Raw genomic sequence first — 21,039 nt, forward strand, 5'->3', positions numbered from 1 at the left:
ACCTTTTACAACAGATTGAATACTAGAGACTAAGGCAAGGAAAGAACCAATTGTGAAACTCTGTAAGCTAGTGGGAAGAAAGATTCGAATGAGATGAAAGGGAAGGAGGGGCATTTAATGAGTTTGATTTTGCAAACACTAACTGCAGGCATTTTAGAATTAGCACAGGAACGAGAGGTGAGAGGTCAGGACTGAAAGATGGATTTGGGAGTGTTGGAAAAACAAAACCCTTAAATCTCTGTGGCGCAATACAATGAAAGTTTATTTCTCAAACTATGCTCCACTGTAGAATGGGTGGCCCTGGGTCTCCTAGAGGCCCCAAAGTGGCATATATCACTCCTGCCCACTTTCCACTGGGGATCCTACTGGACTGGCAAATCTTATCTTACTGGTGTCCCAAGAAAAGGAAATGGAATTCATAAGAACTTGGCATGTAGTGGGCCAGATTTGATCCATAGGCCATAATTTGCTGTTCCCTGACATATGGGAATGATGCTTCCTGGTGCAGTGTGAACAGGGTCCTCTAAAGTGTAATTTGGGAAGTATCAATATACACCTTAATTATCCTTGGATCTTCTTCCCCACCTCCCACCAGCACCTATAACAGAGCCTTCCACGTAGTAGGCCCTCAATATTTATTTTTCTGAATTAAATATGCTTGGAAAGATACCAACTCAGTGAGTCATAATAGCATTTTGAGAACTTAATTACCTTTGAAAACTATTTTTTGCAAGATTGTACTAAAGTAGCTCAGGAAGCAATCATGTAAGCCCAAGAATCATAAAAAGAATGTGACAGGGGAAGATGTGAGCTAACAACATCTAGGGATGAGCAGCCAAAGAGAGAGAATCTGACATCAGAGCTGGGTAAAAGCAACAAAAAGGCATTTCAATCCTCAGAGGTCAGCACCGAGGGACATCACATCATATGTAATAGATGTCTCACAACACCTTCTAAATCCGTGTGAATAATGCATTTATTTAATGCCGGCACTTCAATGTTGGAAAGATGTTCATGATTTGGAGGAGACTCAGAGGCTAACCAAAATGATTAAGAGACTGAACGGACTCATTTATGAGCAGCTATAAAAGAAGCCAAATACGTGCTTGGCCTGCTGGTGGCCGGAACGAGACGGGAAAAAGGTTTACAAATTACTAAATGCTATAAACACCAGGAAGGGGAGGAATGATGGTCAGCTCTATTGGACTTAGCTCTTGGTACGGACATATCTCAGGCACTGACAAATTTCTCTCATTATTGGGTCTTAAAACATTTACGGGCCTTCTGAATAATATATAACTGGGGAATGCTGTGATTAGTAATGTTCTATTATTACAAGGGAACAGGATTGCTCCAGAAGAGAAAATACAAGACAAATGATTGCTTATTAAGGGAAGAAACATTCCAGGCATGCTAAGTGTGCTGAGAGAATTAAAATGCACTACCGGTCCACTCCTAGAAATACCCAATACATGCAACTATGGGTAATGTTATACAGCACAAAACTGCTGAAATTTAATACAAAGATGGAAAGATGGCCAGATAATTTCTTCATTCCTTTTGTCATTCAATCATTGATTTCTCCATCCATCCCACGTATGTAATGCTTACTCATTATTTGCCAGGTCCTGTGCTGGTGATACAAAGATTAATAATACACAGAGCCTGTCCAAAAAAAAGTTTATGGTCCAGTGGTGGGGTCGGAAGTTCATGGAGTGAGAAGGAACAGACAGGCTCAACAGAGGATGATGAGAGAGCAAAGAAAAGTGGCTCCTAACCCAGATGGGAGAAAGTAGGAAGGTTGGGGAGGCTTCCCAGGTAAGCCGGCATCTGAGTCAAGTCCTGAAGGATTCTGAGGAGTCTGTAAATCAGAAAGAATGGGAATAGGCATCCTAGGTGAGAAGGGTTATAGATTCAAATCACTAGAGATGACAAAGCGCTGGACCATTTTGTCACACTGTATGTGGGATTGACCAGTAGTTCAGGTTGACGGAGACAAATAGTGTAAAGCAGGCGGTAACCTTAAAATAATCATTGGAGGGGCGCCTGGGTGGCTCAGTCGGTTAAGCGTCAGACTCTTGATTTTGGCTCAGGTCATGATCTCACAGTGTGAGACTGAGCCCAGTGTCAGACTGGGGTGTAGCCTGCTTGGGATTCTCTTTCTCCTGCTCCCTCTGCCCCTCCCCCACTAGCATGCACATGTACGCCCTTTCAAAAAAAGTATAATAATAATTGGAATATATTAGAATTATGGGTGATTTTTATTTTCCTTGATTTTTCTGTCTCTTCCAAAATTGCTCCGTTAACAAAGTCACACCTTTATGTAGACAAATAATTGTAAACATTTATATAGCACTTCTTCTGTGCCAGATACTATTCTAAGCACTTTGCATATATTAAGTGATTTTATCCACATAACTCTGAGATAACTATTATTGTCCCTATTATACCGACGAGGACAGGAGGCAGAAAGAGGTTAAACAATTTGACAAAGTTATAAAGCCTCTGTTTTTACATCGGCTGTGTTGCTACTAACTTTAAGTTAGAAGTCTATTTTCATATCATTTACTTCCATAATCCCACTTTAAAAATTGATCTGATAAAGAATCAGAGATACAGCCAAATATTTTGGGAGAAGAATGTTCATAGCCTCAAAATTTACCATAGCAAAAAAATAGAACTATAAATCACCTATATGTCCTATAATACAGAATGATTAATCATGGTATGAACTATTATGCAAGCACACTTTAGAAGAAAGTTAAATGAACTATCAACAATAGCCAAAGTATGGAAAGAGCCCAAATGTCCATTGATGGATGAATGGATAAAGAGATGTGGTGTATATATATATATATATATATATATATATATATATATATACACACACACACACATACACAGAATGGAGTATTCTTCGGCAATCAAAAAGAATGAGATCTTGCCATTTGCAACTACATGGATGGAACTGGAGGGTATTATGCTAAGTGAAATTAGTCAGAGAAAGACAAAAATCCTAGGACTTCACTCATATGAGGACTTTAAGAGACAAAACAGATGAACATAAGGTAAGGGAAACAAAAATAATTAAAAACAGGGAGGAGGACAAACAGAAGAGACTCATAAATATGGAGAACAAACTGAGGGTTACTGGAGAGGGTGTGGGAGGGGGGATGGGCTAAATGGGTAAGGGGCATTAAGGAATCTACTCCTGAAATCATTGTTTCACTATATGCTAACTAATTTGGATGTAAATTTTTAAAAATAAAAAATAAAAGTAAAAAAAAAAAAGAAGAAAGTTAAATGATGTAAGAAATGCTCACTAAAAAGGACAAAGAGAAATGTAAGATACAAACTGCACTGGCATAATCCTAGTAGTGTGTTTGTGTGTGTGTGTGTGTGTGTGGAAAGGAAATCCACTAGTCATACTGGGATTCAATTCCAATCTTTTTTCTTTTTTTAAAGTTTATTTCTTTTGAGAGAAACAGAGACTGCAGGAGTGGGGGAGGGGCAGAGAGAGGGAGAGAGAGAGAATCCCACACAGGCTCCATACTGCCAGTGCAGAGCCTGATGCAGGGCTCAAACTCATGAAACCATGAGATCATGACCAGAGCGGAAACCAAGAGTCAGACACTTAACTGACTGAACCACCCAGGCGTACCTCCAATTCCAATCTTAGTTCTTCCCTTTAATTCGCTTTGCGACCCTGGGTAATAATTTAACCTCTCTGTATTCCAGTTTCCTCATCAGAAAATGGGGGTAAGGGGTGCCTGGGTGGCTCAGTTGGTTAAGGTCCGACTTCGGCTCAAGTCATGATCTCACTCACTGCTTGTGAGTTCAAGCCCCGCGTCGGGCTCTGTGCTGACAGCTCAGAGCCTGGATGGAGCCTGCTTTGGATTCTGTGTCTCCCTCTCTCTCTCTTTCCCCAGCTCACACTGTGACTCTCTCAAAAGTAAACATAAAGAAAAAGGAAATGGGGGTAATATAGTTGTTGTAGTGGCTACAAAATTAATACAGGTAAAACGCTTACAATACAGGCTGGTAAATCCTCAGTGTCCGTATTAAAAAAATTGGAAACCCTATTTAAAAACTAGAGCTACACATTCAATGGTACACATTCAGCTAGCAGTTTGATAAGACTTTGTAGTCTGGGGTCTAATAGGTTACACCATCTAGTTATTTTTAAAAAATAATTGGAAGTGAGATAAAGGGCACTTTCCATTCCAAGTAAAAACTATTTGCTTTCAGAATCTGCTTTCTCAAATTTTAAGATATACTAAACACCCGACCAACCAATGAAGTGTTTTAAAGTTTCCTTTTTAACCAGATACTGTCCTAAGACTAGAGCCCTGATGTTTTATTTGGGTCGAATATTCTTGAATTGGGACAGTTTTAAACTATTTAGAAATGTGCTTTCATGTCAGGATCAATCGAGGGATGGAAATTACAAACTGGTTTTTGAAGGGCCCAAAGCCATACATAGCCTATTTCTCATCAAGGTTTTGGAATTACCTTAATTATACTAGTTTTTAAATATTAAGAAAAAAATAGAAGGAAATAAGCAATTTCAAAAGTTTTTCTTTTTTTTTCATTAAGCAAATTCTTGTGGTGCTCTTCAGAGCTGGTCTCAGGGATGAGGTGACCGAAGCAGATGGGCTATACTGAGAGCGAAGGAACAAGGGCCTGGGGCCAGGGGCATGTCACTTTCACTGCTTGGCCCAGAATCTGCAAAGTGGAACGGAAAATGCTTAAGCACTCTCTTTAAAACAATTTTTTTTAATGTTTATTTTTGAGAGAGAGAGAGAGACAGACAGAGACAGAGAGACAGTAAGCAAGTAGGGGAAGGGCAGAGAGAGAGGGAAACATAGAATCCAAAGCAGGCTCCAGGCTCTGAGCTGTCAGCACAGTCTGACGTGGGGCTTGAACCCACGAACCGTGAGATCATGACCTGAGCTGAAGTCGGACTTGAGCCACTCAGGCGCCCCTTAAGCACTCTGTTAAGGAAAGGACAGAAAATCCTTGATGAAGAAAAATGAGGTATTCTGCCTCTCACAACATTAGGAACTTGATTTCCCCACAAGTTTTCACGGTGGCCCCCCTCCTCTCTCTCTTTCAGGTCTCCTATGTCAAAGCGATTGACATCTGGATGGCGGTGTGCCTTCTGTTTGTGTTTGCTGCCTTATTGGAATATGCAGCAGTGAACTTTGTCTCCAGGCAACACAAGGAGTTCCTGCGGCTCCGGAGAAGACAGAAGAGGCAGAATAAGGTACAGTTCACCCTTGGCACAGACAAAGTCAGGTAGAGCTTGAGGTAGTTAGCCTGGCAGTGTCATTCAGAAAATAGAATACATAATGAGCAAGAAGCTAAGGTTAATTTTTGTCCTGATTTGCCCTACTCTACTGAATTATTGCTCCGGTGAGTCCTTTAAAATGAGGGCAGGGTTGTCACATTTAGCAAATAAAAACACAGGACATGCAGTTAAACCTGAATTTTAGATAAACAAATAGCATTTGGTATATATATGCCCCAAATACTACATCAGAGATACTTGTATTAATAAACTGTTTATCTGCATTTAAGATTTCACTGGGGGCCCTGTGTTTGATCTGGCAACTCTAATTGGAGATGCTCAATTTGACAAAATTGCTTTAAAATCCTGTTGTTTTAAATATTAATAATTTGTGTATATGTGACTTTGGGGACATAGCTGCCTTGACTTTTTCTTCAATTGCTCTGGTTTCATGTAAATAAGGCCCCGACCCACGTTGGGCACATCTTGATAAATCCAATCAAACTGACCTCGTTGTCTCGACTTAAACTTTAACGCATGAACCCAAATTTTACACTTTATCCAGAGGTTTGCGGTTTCAAATATATGGCTCAAAATCATTAGCTCTAGTGGTTCCCAAAGTTGCTGGTACAGTAGAGGTGTAGTAGAGGGACATGAGAATAGCCTGGAGGGGAGGGGGTCTTTCAAAAATCCCAAACCGTGGTCACACCCCATACCAATTAAATCCCAGTCTTGGGATGGGGACAGGAGTCAGGATTTCTGAAACTCCCCCCAGGTCATTTCAGTGTGTGGAAACATTGGAGAAGCGTCACTCTGGTTTATAATCTAATTTCATACAGGACACCAGAAGGCTCGTGCTTATTTTGTGTGTCACATTCTGGGAGAGAAACATGCCCCTTGCTATGGAGAATGCTAGTGCCCATATAATCTTCGCTAGAGAACTGAATTTTAAATAGAGTTAAAATTTTACATACAGGAAATGAGAGAGAGTTTTCAAAACCTGTTCCCCTCAAATTTGAGAAATTAAACCTGCTATTAAACCAAAAATGTTTCAGTGTCAATCTTAAGGCTTCCAAATACCCAGATTCAAAGCTAAACATTTGTTGTAACTTAGATGTTGGTCACGTTGAGGAGTTTGTATGTGTACGAGCTCAGAGAATCCTGACCTCATCTACCAAAACCTTTCCTCCACATACTCTGGACTGGTATCTGGCTGGTTGCCCCGTTTCTCTTCTTTACCTCTTAGGAATAGTTTGTCCTACCACAGCCCAGGGAAACACACACACATATGCTCTTGCTCTACGTTGTTGAACACCAAGCCTTTCTCAATTTTCTCCTCTTCACCTCCACGTGGATAATAACCATTTCTTCAACTTCACCTACAGGAGTCTAGCACAAAGTGGCGCTTGTGCCACCCAGGAAATTACTGGAATGTGAGGATTCAGCCCATAAACTGTATTCCCAGAATTCCCTGGCTTAGCATAGTAGATGGCCGCTGACCGCATAGTCTCCTAGAGCAGAGATGGAAAATGGGTTTCATCATGCTTCCCAATTCTGAATAATTGGTAGGACCGCCTTGGGACGCCATGTGGAAGATTCTTAGGCTGTATCTGTAGCTTCCCTCATCATCAGAATCACGTGGAACACTTGTTAAAAGTACAAGTTCTTGCACAGATTCCCAAACCTATGAATCACAGTCTGCAAGGGGAGGTCACTACAAATGAGTACTTTTCACAAGAGGCCCAAGTGAGTCGTATTACTAGAAGTCTGCAGAAACCTGGGCAGTACAAGAGCAGGTAGGAGAAAATAAGAACGATGAAGTAGTAGAAAACGTAGTTGGAGGACTCGGTGATTTCAGATTCATATAGGACTTTGCAGGCCAGTCATAAAGGAATGGATTTTATTCGAACTGACTGCAATGCGGGAATTAGTTTCAACATAGCAAATGTCCGCCTATCAAGTGGATAGTCCATGGGGTCAAGAGTAGCAGCTGCAGATCAGTTAGGAGGCTATTAGGGAAATCTTCCAATCCATGAGCATAGAAGGTCTTCCCATTTCTTTGCGTCATCTTTAATTTCTTTCATCAGTGTTTCACAGTTTTCAGAGTACAGACCTTCCACCTCTTTGGTGAGGTATATTACTCGGTATCTTATTATTTTGGGTGTAGCTGTAAATGGGATCATTGGCTTTATTTCTCTTCCTGCTGCTCCATTATTGGTGTATAGGAATGCAACAGATTTCGGTACATGGATTATGTATCCTGCGACTTTACTGAATTCATTTAACACTTCTAACAATTTTTTTGATGGAGTCTTTTGGGGTTTCTATATATAGTATCCTGTCATCTGCAAATAGTGTAAGTTTTACTTCTTCCTTACCCATTGGGATGCCTTTTATTTCTTTTTATTGTCTGAGTGTTGTGGCTAGGACTTCCAGTAGTGTGCTAAATAAAAGTGGTAAGAGTGGACATCCTTGTCTTGCTCCTGAACTTAGGGGGAAAGCTCTCAGTTCTTCCTCATTGAGGATGATGTTTGCTGGGAGTTTTCAGAGATGGCATTTATTATGTTGTAGCATGTTCCCTCTAAAACTACTTTGTTGAGGTTTTTTTTTATCATGAAATGCAAGTTGTACTTTGTCAAATGCTTTTTCTGCGTCTATTGAAATGATCATATGGGTCTTATCTTTTCTCTTATTGATGTATCATGCTGATTTACTTGCAAATATTGAACCACACTTGCATCCCCAAATTAATTCCCATTTGACTGTGGTGAATGATTTTTTTTTAATGGATTCCGTTTGCTAGTATTTTGTTGAGAAGTTTTACATCCATGTTCATCAGGGATATTGGCCTGTAGTTCTCTTTTTTAGTGGTGTCTATATGCTTTTGGTAACAAGGTAATGCTGGCCTCATAGAGTGAATTTGGAAGTTTTGCTTTCTTTTCTAGTTTTTGGAATATTTGAGAAGAATAGGTATTCAACAATGTAAGAAACAATAGGTGTTTCAAGGCTGTTGAAAAAAAGGAACCCTTGTGCACTGTTGGTGGGAATGTAAATTGGTATAAACTGGTGCAGCCACTGTGGAAAACAGTATGGAGTTTCCTCAAAAAGTCAAAAATAGGGGCACCTGAGTGGCTCAGTCGGTTGAGCATCTGACTTCAGCTCAGGTCATGATCTCACGGTTCCTGGGTTCGAGCCCCGCGTCTGGCTCTGGGCTGACAGCTCACAGCCTGGAGCCTGTTTCAGATCCTGTGTCTCCCCCTATCTCTCTGCCCCTCCCCTGCTCTGGCAGTTTCTCTCTCTCTCTCTCTCTCTCTCTCTGAAAAATAAACAAAAATTAAAAAAGAGAAAGGAAGACAGCAAGATAGTATGGGCACTGCAAAAAGGAGCAAGAAGGACATCTGAAATGGCTGATAGTGGTGGGCATTAAGGGGAGACTCCTTAGAGATGCCAGTTGGCATTGGTTTTCACTGCTTTGTCTTAAAAAAAATTATGAAATCCAAGTTTATGTGTTTTGCCTGGAGATGTTGACTTTGACTATGCATCTCAAAATGGCCATTCAAAATATGAAGCTTAATAAACAAACTTAAGATTTTAGAGGGAGGTGGGGGACAAAACAGATCATGTTTGGACCTTTGCAGTCAAGGCTCTGATTTTCATTGACAATTAAATTTGGGGCGGGGGAGGGGGAAAGAGGAGACATTTCCAATTATGTATCCCTTAGGAAATGGCATCTTTTTCTCTAAGGCAGCACTTTAAGTCTTTTAAATCTAAACCATGGTAAGAAAAAAGTGGTAATAAGAGCTACCACTGATTGAGGGCTTACTATATACCAGGCACTGTTTTAGGCACTTTTCCATATAGTAATTGATTTAATCCCCACAACAGCTAGGGGCCTGGTGTGCTCATAAGCCCAGCTTACGGTGCAAAGTCCTGGTTTTGCCTGGTTTCCTGATAGTAACTTAGCATTTGTTATGGATTATTCATTTTAAACAATTTATTAATAGTTGCATTAAAATAAATTGAAATGGGTTTGGTTGACTTCCACTTTATACAGCCGGTTTCTGTCATGGTGTAATCTTTTGGGGGGGGGGGCAGGGGAGGGCGATATACGTGTCCAGTGGACAAGTTCTCACTTTAACATGTAGTAAAATCTTAAAAATAGCCATCACTATTCCTGGCTTCTGTTTTTGACCCTTACCAGAAGCAATGTCATATCACTTTCTTTCCAGGATAGCTCAAAGGGAGCTTGCTGTTATCAAAATGAAGTGCCTGGGACACAAGAGACTGGATATAAAGGGTTCTTTCTTTTGGCCTCTGTCAGTACTGGGACACTGCCATCCTGCTGGCCACTTGGGGTGCCAGCCTTGGTCCATAACATGGCACAAAAAATCCGTGACACTAGTAGGCCACCGCTTGGTGGGAACACACTGTTTGATGGACAAAAAATAAAAAAGACGCGGAGCAGTCTTGCTGTTGGGCTTCTGAATATTCACAATTGAACGCTTTGGTCATTTTTTGCAGGATAACTTTATTGTTTGATAATGCATTTTTGTTTTGTACTACTTCACATTACAGGCTGAATTGTTTGTTAGTGCTATCTTCCACTATCCAAATTGTCCTTGTTTGGATAAATTACATGGTCATGCTGTCAAAGATGAAGGCAGTATTCTTATCTTCATCTTACAGATGAGAAAACTAAAGCAAAGGGAGTTTCGGGAAAATGCCCAAAGCTACACACACAGGCAGTCCGGCTCCAGAGTCCCTGACCTCAACCGCTGTTGCCGAATTCACATTTTATATCTTACATTATGATCCAGCATCTTTGAGACACACACATACTTGAAACAAACAACTCTAATGCACTCTAATAGTCTATTCTGCTTTAAAAAATTTTTTTTAATGCTTATTTTTGAGAGAGACAGAACGTGAGTAGGAGGGGCAGAGAGAGAAGGAGACACGTAACCTGAAGCAGGCTCCGAGCTGTCAGCACAGAGCCTGACGCAGGGCTCAAACTCACAGACCTTGAGATCATGACCAGAGCGAAAGTTGGATGCTTAACCGGCTGAGCCACCCAGGCGCCCCTGTCCTGTTTTTGAAATGCAGACGTGGTTAGGGTAAGGCGAGTGGGGTGAGCACACCAGTACAGGGTCAGATCCTGTTATTTAAAATGGTGATGTATTGTTCACCTTGGATTTTTTGCATTAACAATGAATTTTTTTTTAATACTGCATGAAAATATTGATTGGGAGAAGTGAGGTTCTGGCACACCTTACATTTTGCACCTGAGGCCTTACCTTGCCCTAGTTCTGGACCAGGTAGTCCTGAACCAGTCAATTTTCACAGACCCTAATAGGTTGTGGCCTGAGTTAAAACAAAAACACCATTTTTAAATGTTCAATATTCCCAATGAAAAAAGTCAGCTCTTTAATTTCCCAGTGGGTACCCTACCTCTCCAACATAATACAGGTTATTTAGAACATATAAGAAAAACAAGAGTGAATCACTTTCCAAAGTGACATTAGCATTAAGATTTATTCCAGGAAAATATGTATTGAGAGAACCGTGAGATGACATTTACTCGCATGGGAAGAATACCTGGTGTTTACTAAATGATCCAGTTTTAAAATGGGGTCACTTTCAAGGAGGAGCCAGGTACTTTGTGACTAGGTGTGTTTGCTTAGATTATCTTTTCTCCATCTCGAAAAGCAGTCAATTTTATCAAAGCAGAGTTTCCTGGAAACAATCGAGCCCAGATTGTCAAGGGACACAACTTGCAAATCCCTATGCTGGGGCCAACCCGGGTCTATTAGAAGCTGACGCCCAGGTCTACCGGCTAACATCCTATCGTTATGTTACCTCCTGAGCTCCAGTAAGTTTTCATGACATGTGATGTTTCTAACAACTTCCCCACAAGAACTTTAAAGCCTCACCTGACTTTCTCCCTTCCACCCCTCTTTCTTTTTCATATCTGGCCACACCACACCTGACTTTTGGCATCAGGCCTGATTTCAGTTATTTCCAGTTGCCCACAGAGCCCTGATTTATTTTATTATATTTTCAGAGACCAAACAGAAATGGTGGCTGCTTGAGAACATCGGTATGCTTGAGAACATGGCCACCTAATAAGTGGCCTTTGTTTTTAAAGTTTTTATTTTAATTCCAGTTAGCCAACATAGAATTATATCAGTTTCAGGTGTACAATATAGTGATTCAACACTTCCATACTACACCCAGTGCTCATCATGATAAGCTGCCTTTTAAAAGGAATGTTAACACACTATTTAGACTTCAACCTCCCAGGAAGAAAATACGGGGCTTCAACCTGATTAGACAACAGGGTGAAATGTGAGGGCCTGATCAAAAGGTCTCAGATGACAGTAAGTTGGCAAAGTAAAAATTCAGTACTCATTTTGTTGTGATTCTCTCCCTCCTCCTTATCTATACTTTAACTCTTAGCTACACTGCTAATTCCTCAAAAGATCATGTCCTGATCCTATAGGGCTGATATCATCCCACTATTCCAAGTACATATAGTACCCAATTTGTTCCTTTTCATAACAGGTGTCACTTTCTACCCACTGTTGCCCATGTTTTATAGAAGATTGGAAAGATATTGGGAGATATTACTTATGACACCTTACCTAGAAATACCTGAATCTTGCTCTCAACCAATCATCTCCTTGACTTACTGAGTGGAAATAAACCTACAAGGGCAATAAACTATTTTTATCCGGGCTTTGGCCTCAAATCTGAATGCAATGCCCCCAGGAGGGAAACAACGTAGCTGAAGCCCTTGTCCCTTCACTCAGTCGGTCCAGAAACCCTGCACTATTTCCTCCCCACTGTTCCAAAGGCCTGAGATTTTCCCATTCCAATGGGACACGAGGCCCCCACTGGTGAAGGCCAGAAGACAAGGACCCAGAGCAAATGGTCACCTTGGAGTGGCTTATCTAAAACCCATGGGGTCTTCAAATGGCCACGGTGACACTCTTCCTCATTAGGGGTAAAAATCTCCTTCCTCTCCTCCTTGAGACATCCCTTCAAACACTTAAGGATGGTGAGTTGGCAGCTCTTCTCAAATCTTCTGAGCTAAACAGACCTAGTCCTTCCTGTAATGTGGCTTAAAGCCCCTCAGCACACTGATCACCCTTTTCTGGTTTGCTAGTGAGCACCTTGAAGTAGGAGTCACAGAATCTGAAAGAGAGCCCAGGGCAGGACCAGCACGTAACACAAAGGAGCAGTAATGTCCCCTCTTTAGCTGCAGTTTTCAATAGAGTATTAAATTACAATAGTGCTTTTAAGTAGTCTATTCTATTATTGGCTCAGCTTGACCTAATGCTAATGCTTCTTAATTTCCCAAGTCTTTTTTTCCCCTATTGTTAATATGAATAGCTATCAAGTTATCTCCCCTTAAGTGCTTGCCTTTTTCTTTTTTTTAAAAATTTTTTAAGTGTATTTACTTTTGAGAAAGGGAGAGACAGAGTGCAAGCAGGGGAGGAGCAGAGAGAGGAGACACAGAATCCAAGCAGGCGCCAGGCTCTGAGCTGTCAGCACACAGCCTGATACGGGGCTCGAACCCACCAACCGCAAGATCATGACCTGAGCCGAAGTCGGACACTTAACCGACTGACTGAGCCACCCAAGCGCCCCTTGACTTTTTTTTCTAATGTAAACAAAGAACTTCAGATTTATTGCTATAAATTTCACTTCATTGAATTTGGCCCATTTTCTAGATGATATTAATCTTTTTGATACTGATTTAATCATCTGGAAAATTAGCTACCACTTTTAGCTTTGTAACATTGACAAGTAGTGTCAACACTCTTCAGCCAAAGGCCACAAGAAAGAAGGCTGTAGTTAAACAAGGTGGGTTTACTCTGCAGTGAGGGAACACACACACCAGGGGAAGCAGGGAGTGAGAGGTCCTCTGTAAATGGGGCGATTTGGGAGGAAAGTCTAAGGGAGTAGGGATTTGCTTTAGATTGGATACTGTCAGAAAACAGGGGAAATTCTATAATTCAGTGGGGATATCAATAACTTCTACCTGTAGAAGGGCAAACTCATGTGAGGATAAAACTGGTAAAGACACAGCAGTCACTCACTTCAACCAAGAGCGGGACGATTAGTATTTTGTGGGGAGCATAGGGGCCTTGTTTTTGTTTGTGCTTAGACCAAGTTAGGAAGTGGCCTTGTTTTGTCTGATTTTGTCATGGTCACAGAGTAGCCTCGTCCGAGGTGGGTATCCTAGGAGATGGATTCAAGTTTTGGAGTTGCGGATTTCACCTCCTAAGATGGCCTCAGCTGCCAACATTCAAATGGAGGCACTGTAGTTTACCAGTCCTGTGACCTTGGCGGGTTACTTAAACACAAAAACTTCTCTGTGGCTCAGTTTTCTCATCTGTAAAATAGAGTTAATAGTGTTCACCTCATAGGACTGTGGTGAGAATAAAGGGGGTTCCCGCGAGTAAAGCTCATAAAATAAAAACGCTGGCACGTGGTAAATTCTATGTTTAGTGATCATTTTGATAGCCACTTTCTCCACCACGACGTACCAGACTCTGGGTCATAAAGTTTTTGTTCAATTTACTGGGGAACATGTTCTACAGATCAAAATCCAGCATCTTCAAGTAGCCACAATAGGCTGCCTACATTTTCCGTCCCCCATTTTCATCCCTCTTGTCTTTCTTCCACAACGGAAAGTTCGATTGCACAGCAGATGTGATCTCCGTACAGCTATTTTTATAATCAGAGTATTGAAATAATAAGTTAGTGCTTCTTCTAACAAGAGAAGTGGAAACAGTTAGGAGCAAGCTGAATTCTTCCATTTTATCTCAAACTGATACAGGTTGTAGCTAAACTCCCTCCTAAGTGCAAGGGCACTTTTTCCAAAAGTAGAGAACCCATTAAGAACCTTCTAACCAGGGTGCCTGGGTGGTTAAGTTGATTAAGCACCCAACTCTTGATTTCGGCTCAGGTCATGATCTCAGGTAATGATCTCCTGGTAAGTGAGTTTCTTCTGAGCAACCCCCCCCCCCCACCTCAAAATAAACTTAAAAAAAAAAAAAAAAAAAGCCTTCTAACCCAGTAAGAATGTAAATGGAAGTTTGAAAGGCCACTATTGAAATGCAGATGTTTATACCACTAAACCTAATCAAATACACAAATCTAAGCAAATGAGCCCGCTGACCTATATAAGTAGAATAGGATCCACCTTTGAAAATCTTGCTCAAGGTCTGTCATCTTTTTCTCTTCCCCTCCAAAGGCTGAGTAGTGGTTCTCAGCCTGAGCAATTTTGCCCCCCAAGGGGCAGTAGAGGCCAGGATGCTGTTAAACATCCTTACAGTGTACAAGATAGCCCCCCCCCCACCACCAGAAAATGAAAAATTATCTAGCCCCGAATGTTGATAGTGCCATGGTAGAAGAAACCCTAGTTTAGAACATTGCTAAGACTGTTTCGTATCGAGAAGTATATCCTAATTTTTTGTTTCTTATTTGCAAGGGAGACACGGTTTACATACATCTGCCCACTCAGTCAGGGGAGTACTTTCGGTTCTGCTAACCTCAGAGTCCATTCCCCCAAGGTTCGTATGTAGGCAGGGCTCACTGGGCGATGGCCAATGCTTTCCCTTACATTAGAAAAAGGCAAATTCTATCCAGCAGCCTACCATTGACATTTTGATTTATTCAAATACCCCATGGAGTATGAAAGAAAACACCATCTGATTGGCTACATTAAAACATAAATCACATGGATCCACACAGCCTATGATGCTATGCACGGCTTCATACAGGAAGTGAGACAGAGCCCTTATCTGGGAAATATTAGGTTCACACCCTGAATATCCAAATTCTGGGCGATGAAGATGCTTGCATGTGGGCAGGAAAAAATTAAGTTCTTTATCACACCTATTTAGAGAATGCTCAGTGGTGTGAACAGTCACAATGAAAGCTTATTTTTGAGATTACCGGACCAACAGGCACACACAATGATGTTGAGTGTTAGGGAGTGCAGTAGGTGTTAAAGAGACCGACAATTTCAACCATTCTAGAAAGAATCTACGAGAAACTCGTAAACTGGCTCAGTTACTAAAACCGTGAGTAGGCATATAAGAATCTTCACCACTTGGACCAGCGATAGGCACAGGGATTGAGACTAACCAGTAACCAACACACTCGCCCGCTTGCAGACGGGACCGAGTAGTTCGCAGCCTGCCGCTGGAGTATGGGCTACCTGCTGATCTGCTCTAGATCAGTCCGGCTCGAACTCTGGTTTGCGTGAGGATCCCCTGCTGGCCTAGGTAAAACAGAGGCTCCTGGAAGCCAGCCCCAAGCTGGACTCAGCCGGTCAGAGCTTGGGACATTTCTAACACGGTGTTCAGTAATGAAGATGCTGGGATCACTTCACACCCTTGTTACTAGTGTGTCCATAGTCATGTCAAAGACACTAACCCCAGTGATTCCCTGTTGAAAAACTAGCCATTAAAAGATTGACAGGAAATATTTCATGAAGACATTTTAGCCTGGAAATCCCTACAGGTCTCTCCCTTTTCCTAGTCCTTGAGAAGGAAACTCCAGGGTCTTAGCTTTTAGCTTTTCTTCTTTTTCTTTCAAGAATACAGGGAAGCAGTACATGTGCTCTTTTGTCCTTTAGCATTTGCCCCGATATTGTGCCACGTGTTTGTACAAGGTGTTTAAAGAGGATTTTGTAGATCATTAATTAAGGTAACAACTGCTTCCTTAGCAAGCAGGATGTTGAAGAGGTTGTAACTGCTTCCCCAGGGAGCTAGAACGCCCGTTCATTCTTTGTCTTAAAGGTTGAGGAGTTTAGATGAAGCTTTAACAGGCCTGTGTGGATTCGGAGTTCGGACTTAATTGTGAAAGCCAGCAAGAATAAATAAATGTCACGGTAGTTTGCAATTCCCATACACCACCAGGCTAGAGAGCTGGTACTTGTCAGGGACACAGAGGCCTGAAATGTTTTTGAGGTGTTTTTCTTCCAAGCTTGTTCCATTTTGCTAGGTATTATGACAGACTTATTTTAAGGCTTGCAATATGGAATTCTCCTTTGCAAGATGCAAAAAGTGATGTGCAGAAGAAGCCTTACAAATGAAATGCCTATCTTTTTAGTATCTCCAATTCCTTTTTTCCATCTCAGACTATTTACCGTTATCTCCATTTTCTTTACGTTCCTTCCTACTATGTCCTGTTTCTCTGTCTTGGATTTTCTTTGTCATTTTCTTTCCCTCACTCTCAACGTCATCTCTTCAGACTATCTCATTTTATTCATTCATTCACTCATTCGGTGTAAACGTGTCACATGCCTACTACAAGCCATCCACAGAGTCCAGCAGATTCTGCCCTGGGGATGCTCACAGCCCAGGGAGAGCTAGACTGATAAGCAGACACACCTTCCGTGTACATATGACAGGTATTGTGAGAGAGGCCAGAGGACTGCTATGGGAACACACCGGGGGTGGCTCTGTGGTAAACACTGTCAATGCTCCACCCATTTTTCCCATGGCACTCCTGCTTTCTATATACAATGATGGCTTCCTACTATAAGCTTCACCCTGTCATGGCGAGGAGAAGACAGGTCTTTGGCCCCAGAAGCATGCTCAACTTCTTCAGGGCATGCTGGAAATACTGAGACCTTACTCCAGGAACAGCTCTCTGCCAACAATAGTTGGGGGCTGGAGATAAATATCCCACCTTCCTTGTCCCTCTGAGGTATGTTCTATACTGGTTCCCAGTGGGATTGAGCCCATCACCCACACTCTAACCTGATTACCAATGCCCCTTAAATTGATATGGTTTCTTTCCCTGCCTCACTTTCCCACTCCCTACTGGTGCCTCTTGAGATCACCTCCCAAATAAACTACATGCACTCAAATCCTTGTCTCAGGGCCTTCTAGAAAAAGCCAGCTAAGACAAGCACCAAACCAATGCCTGTGCTCCCTCAGAGATAGTAACAAGACAAGAGCCTGGACAGCTGAGCAGGTCCTAGGCAAGGAAAGACTCTGCACCATGCTAAGAAGGCTGGGCTTCCTCCTCAAGGCAATGGGGAGACAAAAATACGGCTCCTGTGAAGGTCCAAGAGGGGGTAGCAATGGCTATATAACATAAAAAGGAGATGAGTAAGAATGAAAGGACACTTTATATATAAATGAAAGCGTGACCAATACAGGAGTTACCACTTTTTTTTTTTTGCAATAAAAGTTACCTCAGGTCTGTAAACATCAATTATACTTTATATATTTCTAGAATCATCAAACTTAGCTGCAGCTCCAGTTTTGCAGATAGACCCTTTTGAGAGATTTGCTACACAAAATTTTAAAAGGGAATTCAATGTTAAAATGAGAAGAAAAACTTGTATCGACTAGTCTCCTTTTTTTTGTTTTGTTTTGTTTTTTGAGAGAGAGAGGAGGAGGGAGGGAGCACGCATATGTGAAGAGGAGGGGCAGAGGGAAAGAGACAATCCCAAGCAGGCTCCATGCCCAGAGAGGAGCCCAAATGGGGGCTCAGTCTCACAACTGTGAGATCATGACGTGAGCTGAAATCAAGAGTCAGATGCTTAGCCAACCAAGCCACCCAGGTGCCCCAACTAGTCTCCCTTTTGCCTTGTCTGTGTTTTGTTGGCTAGGATGGACAGACTCACAGACAAATGGTTTCAATACAGAATGCTATGTGCTACAGGCAAGGTTCAAGTGCAAGATTCGGTGAGGACCAAGGATACAGCAGGTCCTCCACTTCGTAGTACCTGGGAAGTGACCACTCGTTTGGGTCCTGACGTAGGAGTAGGAGTTGGACAGGCGAAAAGGGGCTAAAGAGGTTGTTCTGGCTGAGGGAACAGTTATGCGAAGGTCATCATAAAGAGATGGACCCAGCAGAATGCTGGGGACATGGGGCCTGTGAGAGAGGAAGACTTCAGCTGCTCCGGACGTGGGAACCACCAAAAGGTTTTACAGATGCAGTAATCAGATTGGGCTGTAGAAATCGCACTCCCCATAAAAGCATCAGATCGGAACGAGGCACAAGATCAGGAAAATATTTACTTTGGCATTTCTATTTAAACATGCTTTTAACTGTATAATTAGTCCACACCTACCTGAAAGCCCCTCCCTAGATGAATAGATTATGAATACACAGTAGTTAATCCTTTTGTAATTTTGCTGGAATTACTTTTCCAAATCTAGGATACATACTATAACCTTAGCAAAGCTCTCCTTCAACAAGTATAAATACAGAAAGGTCTTTGTGGTTTGAATTATTTGCATTAAGAAATGCTTCTTGTTGTTGTCTTATCACCACAAACTTAGTGGCTTAAACCAAGACAAACTTAGGATCTACAATTCCGGAGGTCACAAGTCCAGTATGGGCCTCACTGGGCAAAAGCAGAGGGCATTGGCAAGGCTGCATTGCTTCTGGAGGCTTGTGGGGGGTTTTGCGATCTGGAAGGCGATCAAGGAAAAAGACATGGCCGCGCGAGGAAGTACCACACGACAAGGTGTATGGGCTGAGCTCGGCGGGGTGGTATCGGGGCGGGGGAAAGTCACTTACCGCATGAGATGGTCCGGTGGCTTATAGCAAGGAGCTGTCACCCAGAAGGGAAGAGGGCAAAGGGACTCCCAAGGGAGAGATGGCTTATCAGTATAGGTGATGTCATTCAGCAGCGCTCGGAAGTGTCCTTGTCAGAGAGCTTCAAAAGGCAGCGGCAGCTGAGGGTCTTAAAATCACAAGGCTCTATGTTATCACTGGTCAGCAGATGCTGAACATGGTTTCATGAGTTATGCAAAGCAGGCAGGCTTTAGATGGCTAAAAATCTGCTTGTTTGGGCCACTTTAAAGGGTTGCCTGGGTGGCTCAGTCAGTTAAGCGTCCAACTTCGGCTCAGGTCATGATCCCAACATACGGCAGGTTTGAGCCCCGCGTCGGGCTCTGTACCGACAGCTCAGAGCCTGAAGTCTGCTTCAGATTCTGTGTGTCCCTCTCTCTCTGCCCCTCCCCAGCTCATGCTCTGTCTCTCTCTCTCAAAAATAAATATTAAAAAATTTTTTTAAGTTATTCAATGTGTAACATGTGAGATGTCAGCAGGCTTTTGAGCCAACAGATCCCAGCTCGCAGTGAAGAAATAAACAACCCAGGGGCCAATACATCGTGGCCCACGTTGTCTCAATTATATAACACAGTTCTAGGGAAGAATCAGATTCTTGCCTTTTCCAACTTCTAAAGGCCACCCACGTTCCTTGACTTACAGCCCCCTTTCTTCAAAGCTAACAATGTTGTCTCTTTCTAACCTTCCCTCCACACTCCCGTCTCCCTCTGACCACAGCTGAGAAAGGTCCGCCACTTTTAAGAGCCATGTGATTAGATTAAGTTCACCTGGATAACCTAGGGCTTTCCCTCCATGTCTAATTCCTTCACTTAATCACACCTGCAAACTCCCTCTGTCCTCTAAAGTAACATATTTCCAGTTCCAGGGATGGGGACACAGACATCTTTGGTAGCCATCATTCTGACCACCACACAGAGCAATGGTTTCCCAGGACTGTCTGAGCGTGTCCGCAGGCCACTCTGGTATATTCCATCCATGCTCGAGGCAGTTTGGAAGTGCCAGGAGGTGAATGCCCCAGGAGTGGCGCTGAACCAGTGAGAGCTGGGGCTTGGTGGCTCAATACCGAGCCTCCTCACTCCTTGGTAGGTTCAAGTCTGAGTCACTCAGAGGTTTGAACTCATTTGCCAACAGTAATGCGCTGAAGATTCACTCAGCCTTCCTTGACTTTCCTCGGTTCTGTGTCCTGCTTCCCTCCTCCCTCACCTCACTTCGGGTACCGCCTCGCAAATAAACTGCTTGCCCACAAATCCTTGTGTCAGTGTTGTATTGGATATTGGAGACCACAAAAGCAAAGTACAGTGCAGTGCCTTTTGGGCCAGGAGCCCGACGACAATTACAGTTCCCTTTAACTGCACCCTCTGCCTCCTCACCAAATGCCAGACAGACCCTAGAATACATTTTGTGCCCAAGGTGTAGAAACAGAGGGCTAGGGATCTAGAAGGAGCAACGAATGGCATCCCTGAAACCAGAAGAGTAGTTTCTCCAAATTACAGAAAAACAGTTGCATTGCATCTGTCGTACTTGGCAGTTGGCATTGAGATATTTGGTGCTACTGGGTTTTCCAAGTAACCTGACAGGTGTCATAATACAATTCTCTCTCTTTTGTCCCCGAAATGAAGCCTGTGCCTTCAGCTCTACTATTATCTCACAAAGGCTGTGATGGCAGGGATCCTCGTATCCAGCTCTTAGTTGCTGTGAAATCCTCCTTGGGGATGCAAGCCAAAGGTACCTCACCATCACTGGGCTCTTGTAAGGAGATCAAACAGAACGAGAGAGAAGTCTGGTGCTTCCCTAATCACAGTTTTGTCTTCCATCAATTATTATTCTTATTTGTAACAAGTTCATTTGGGGACAAAACACCGAAGCTGGAGTTCTTTCCCACCTGAGTGAAAAATGATCAGAAGCAGGTGTGGCCATTTAGAAAACAAATGCTCTGGCCTCTGTGCAGAAGCGGGCATACAGAAATCGGTCTCGTTTTCGCTGTCTGCGCCCTGCACCGCTGGACAAACCCTACACTTCGTTTATTCAACAGATATTTTTTAGACTGCTTGCTTTGTACAGAGTTCTGTTGTAGATCAGGGGAAGTGAGGAGATGAAAACTGCCTGAAACCTGTTTCCGTGCAGCTTTCGAGATCCAT

General features: G+C 42.6%; 1 protein-coding gene across 2 annotated transcripts in view; it reads left to right on the forward strand.

Moving 5' to 3' along the window:
- Nucleotides 1-21,039, forward strand: part of GLRA2 (glycine receptor alpha 2) — a 171,049-nt gene that overhangs the window by 129,957 nt on the left and 20,053 nt on the right. For both annotated transcript variants that reach the window (XM_015067836.3, XM_015067837.3), the window contains exon 8: nt 5,117-5,266. In XM_015067836.3, coding sequence (XP_014923322.2) covers nt 5,117-5,266 — 150 coding nt within the window. The remainder of the gene's footprint in view (nt 1-5,116; nt 5,267-21,039) is intronic.

The sequence above is a fragment of the Acinonyx jubatus genome, chromosome X (genome assembly GCF_027475565.1).
Source record: "Acinonyx jubatus isolate Ajub_Pintada_27869175 chromosome X, VMU_Ajub_asm_v1.0, whole genome shotgun sequence".
Taxonomy (NCBI): Eukaryota; Metazoa; Chordata; class Mammalia; order Carnivora; family Felidae; genus Acinonyx; species Acinonyx jubatus.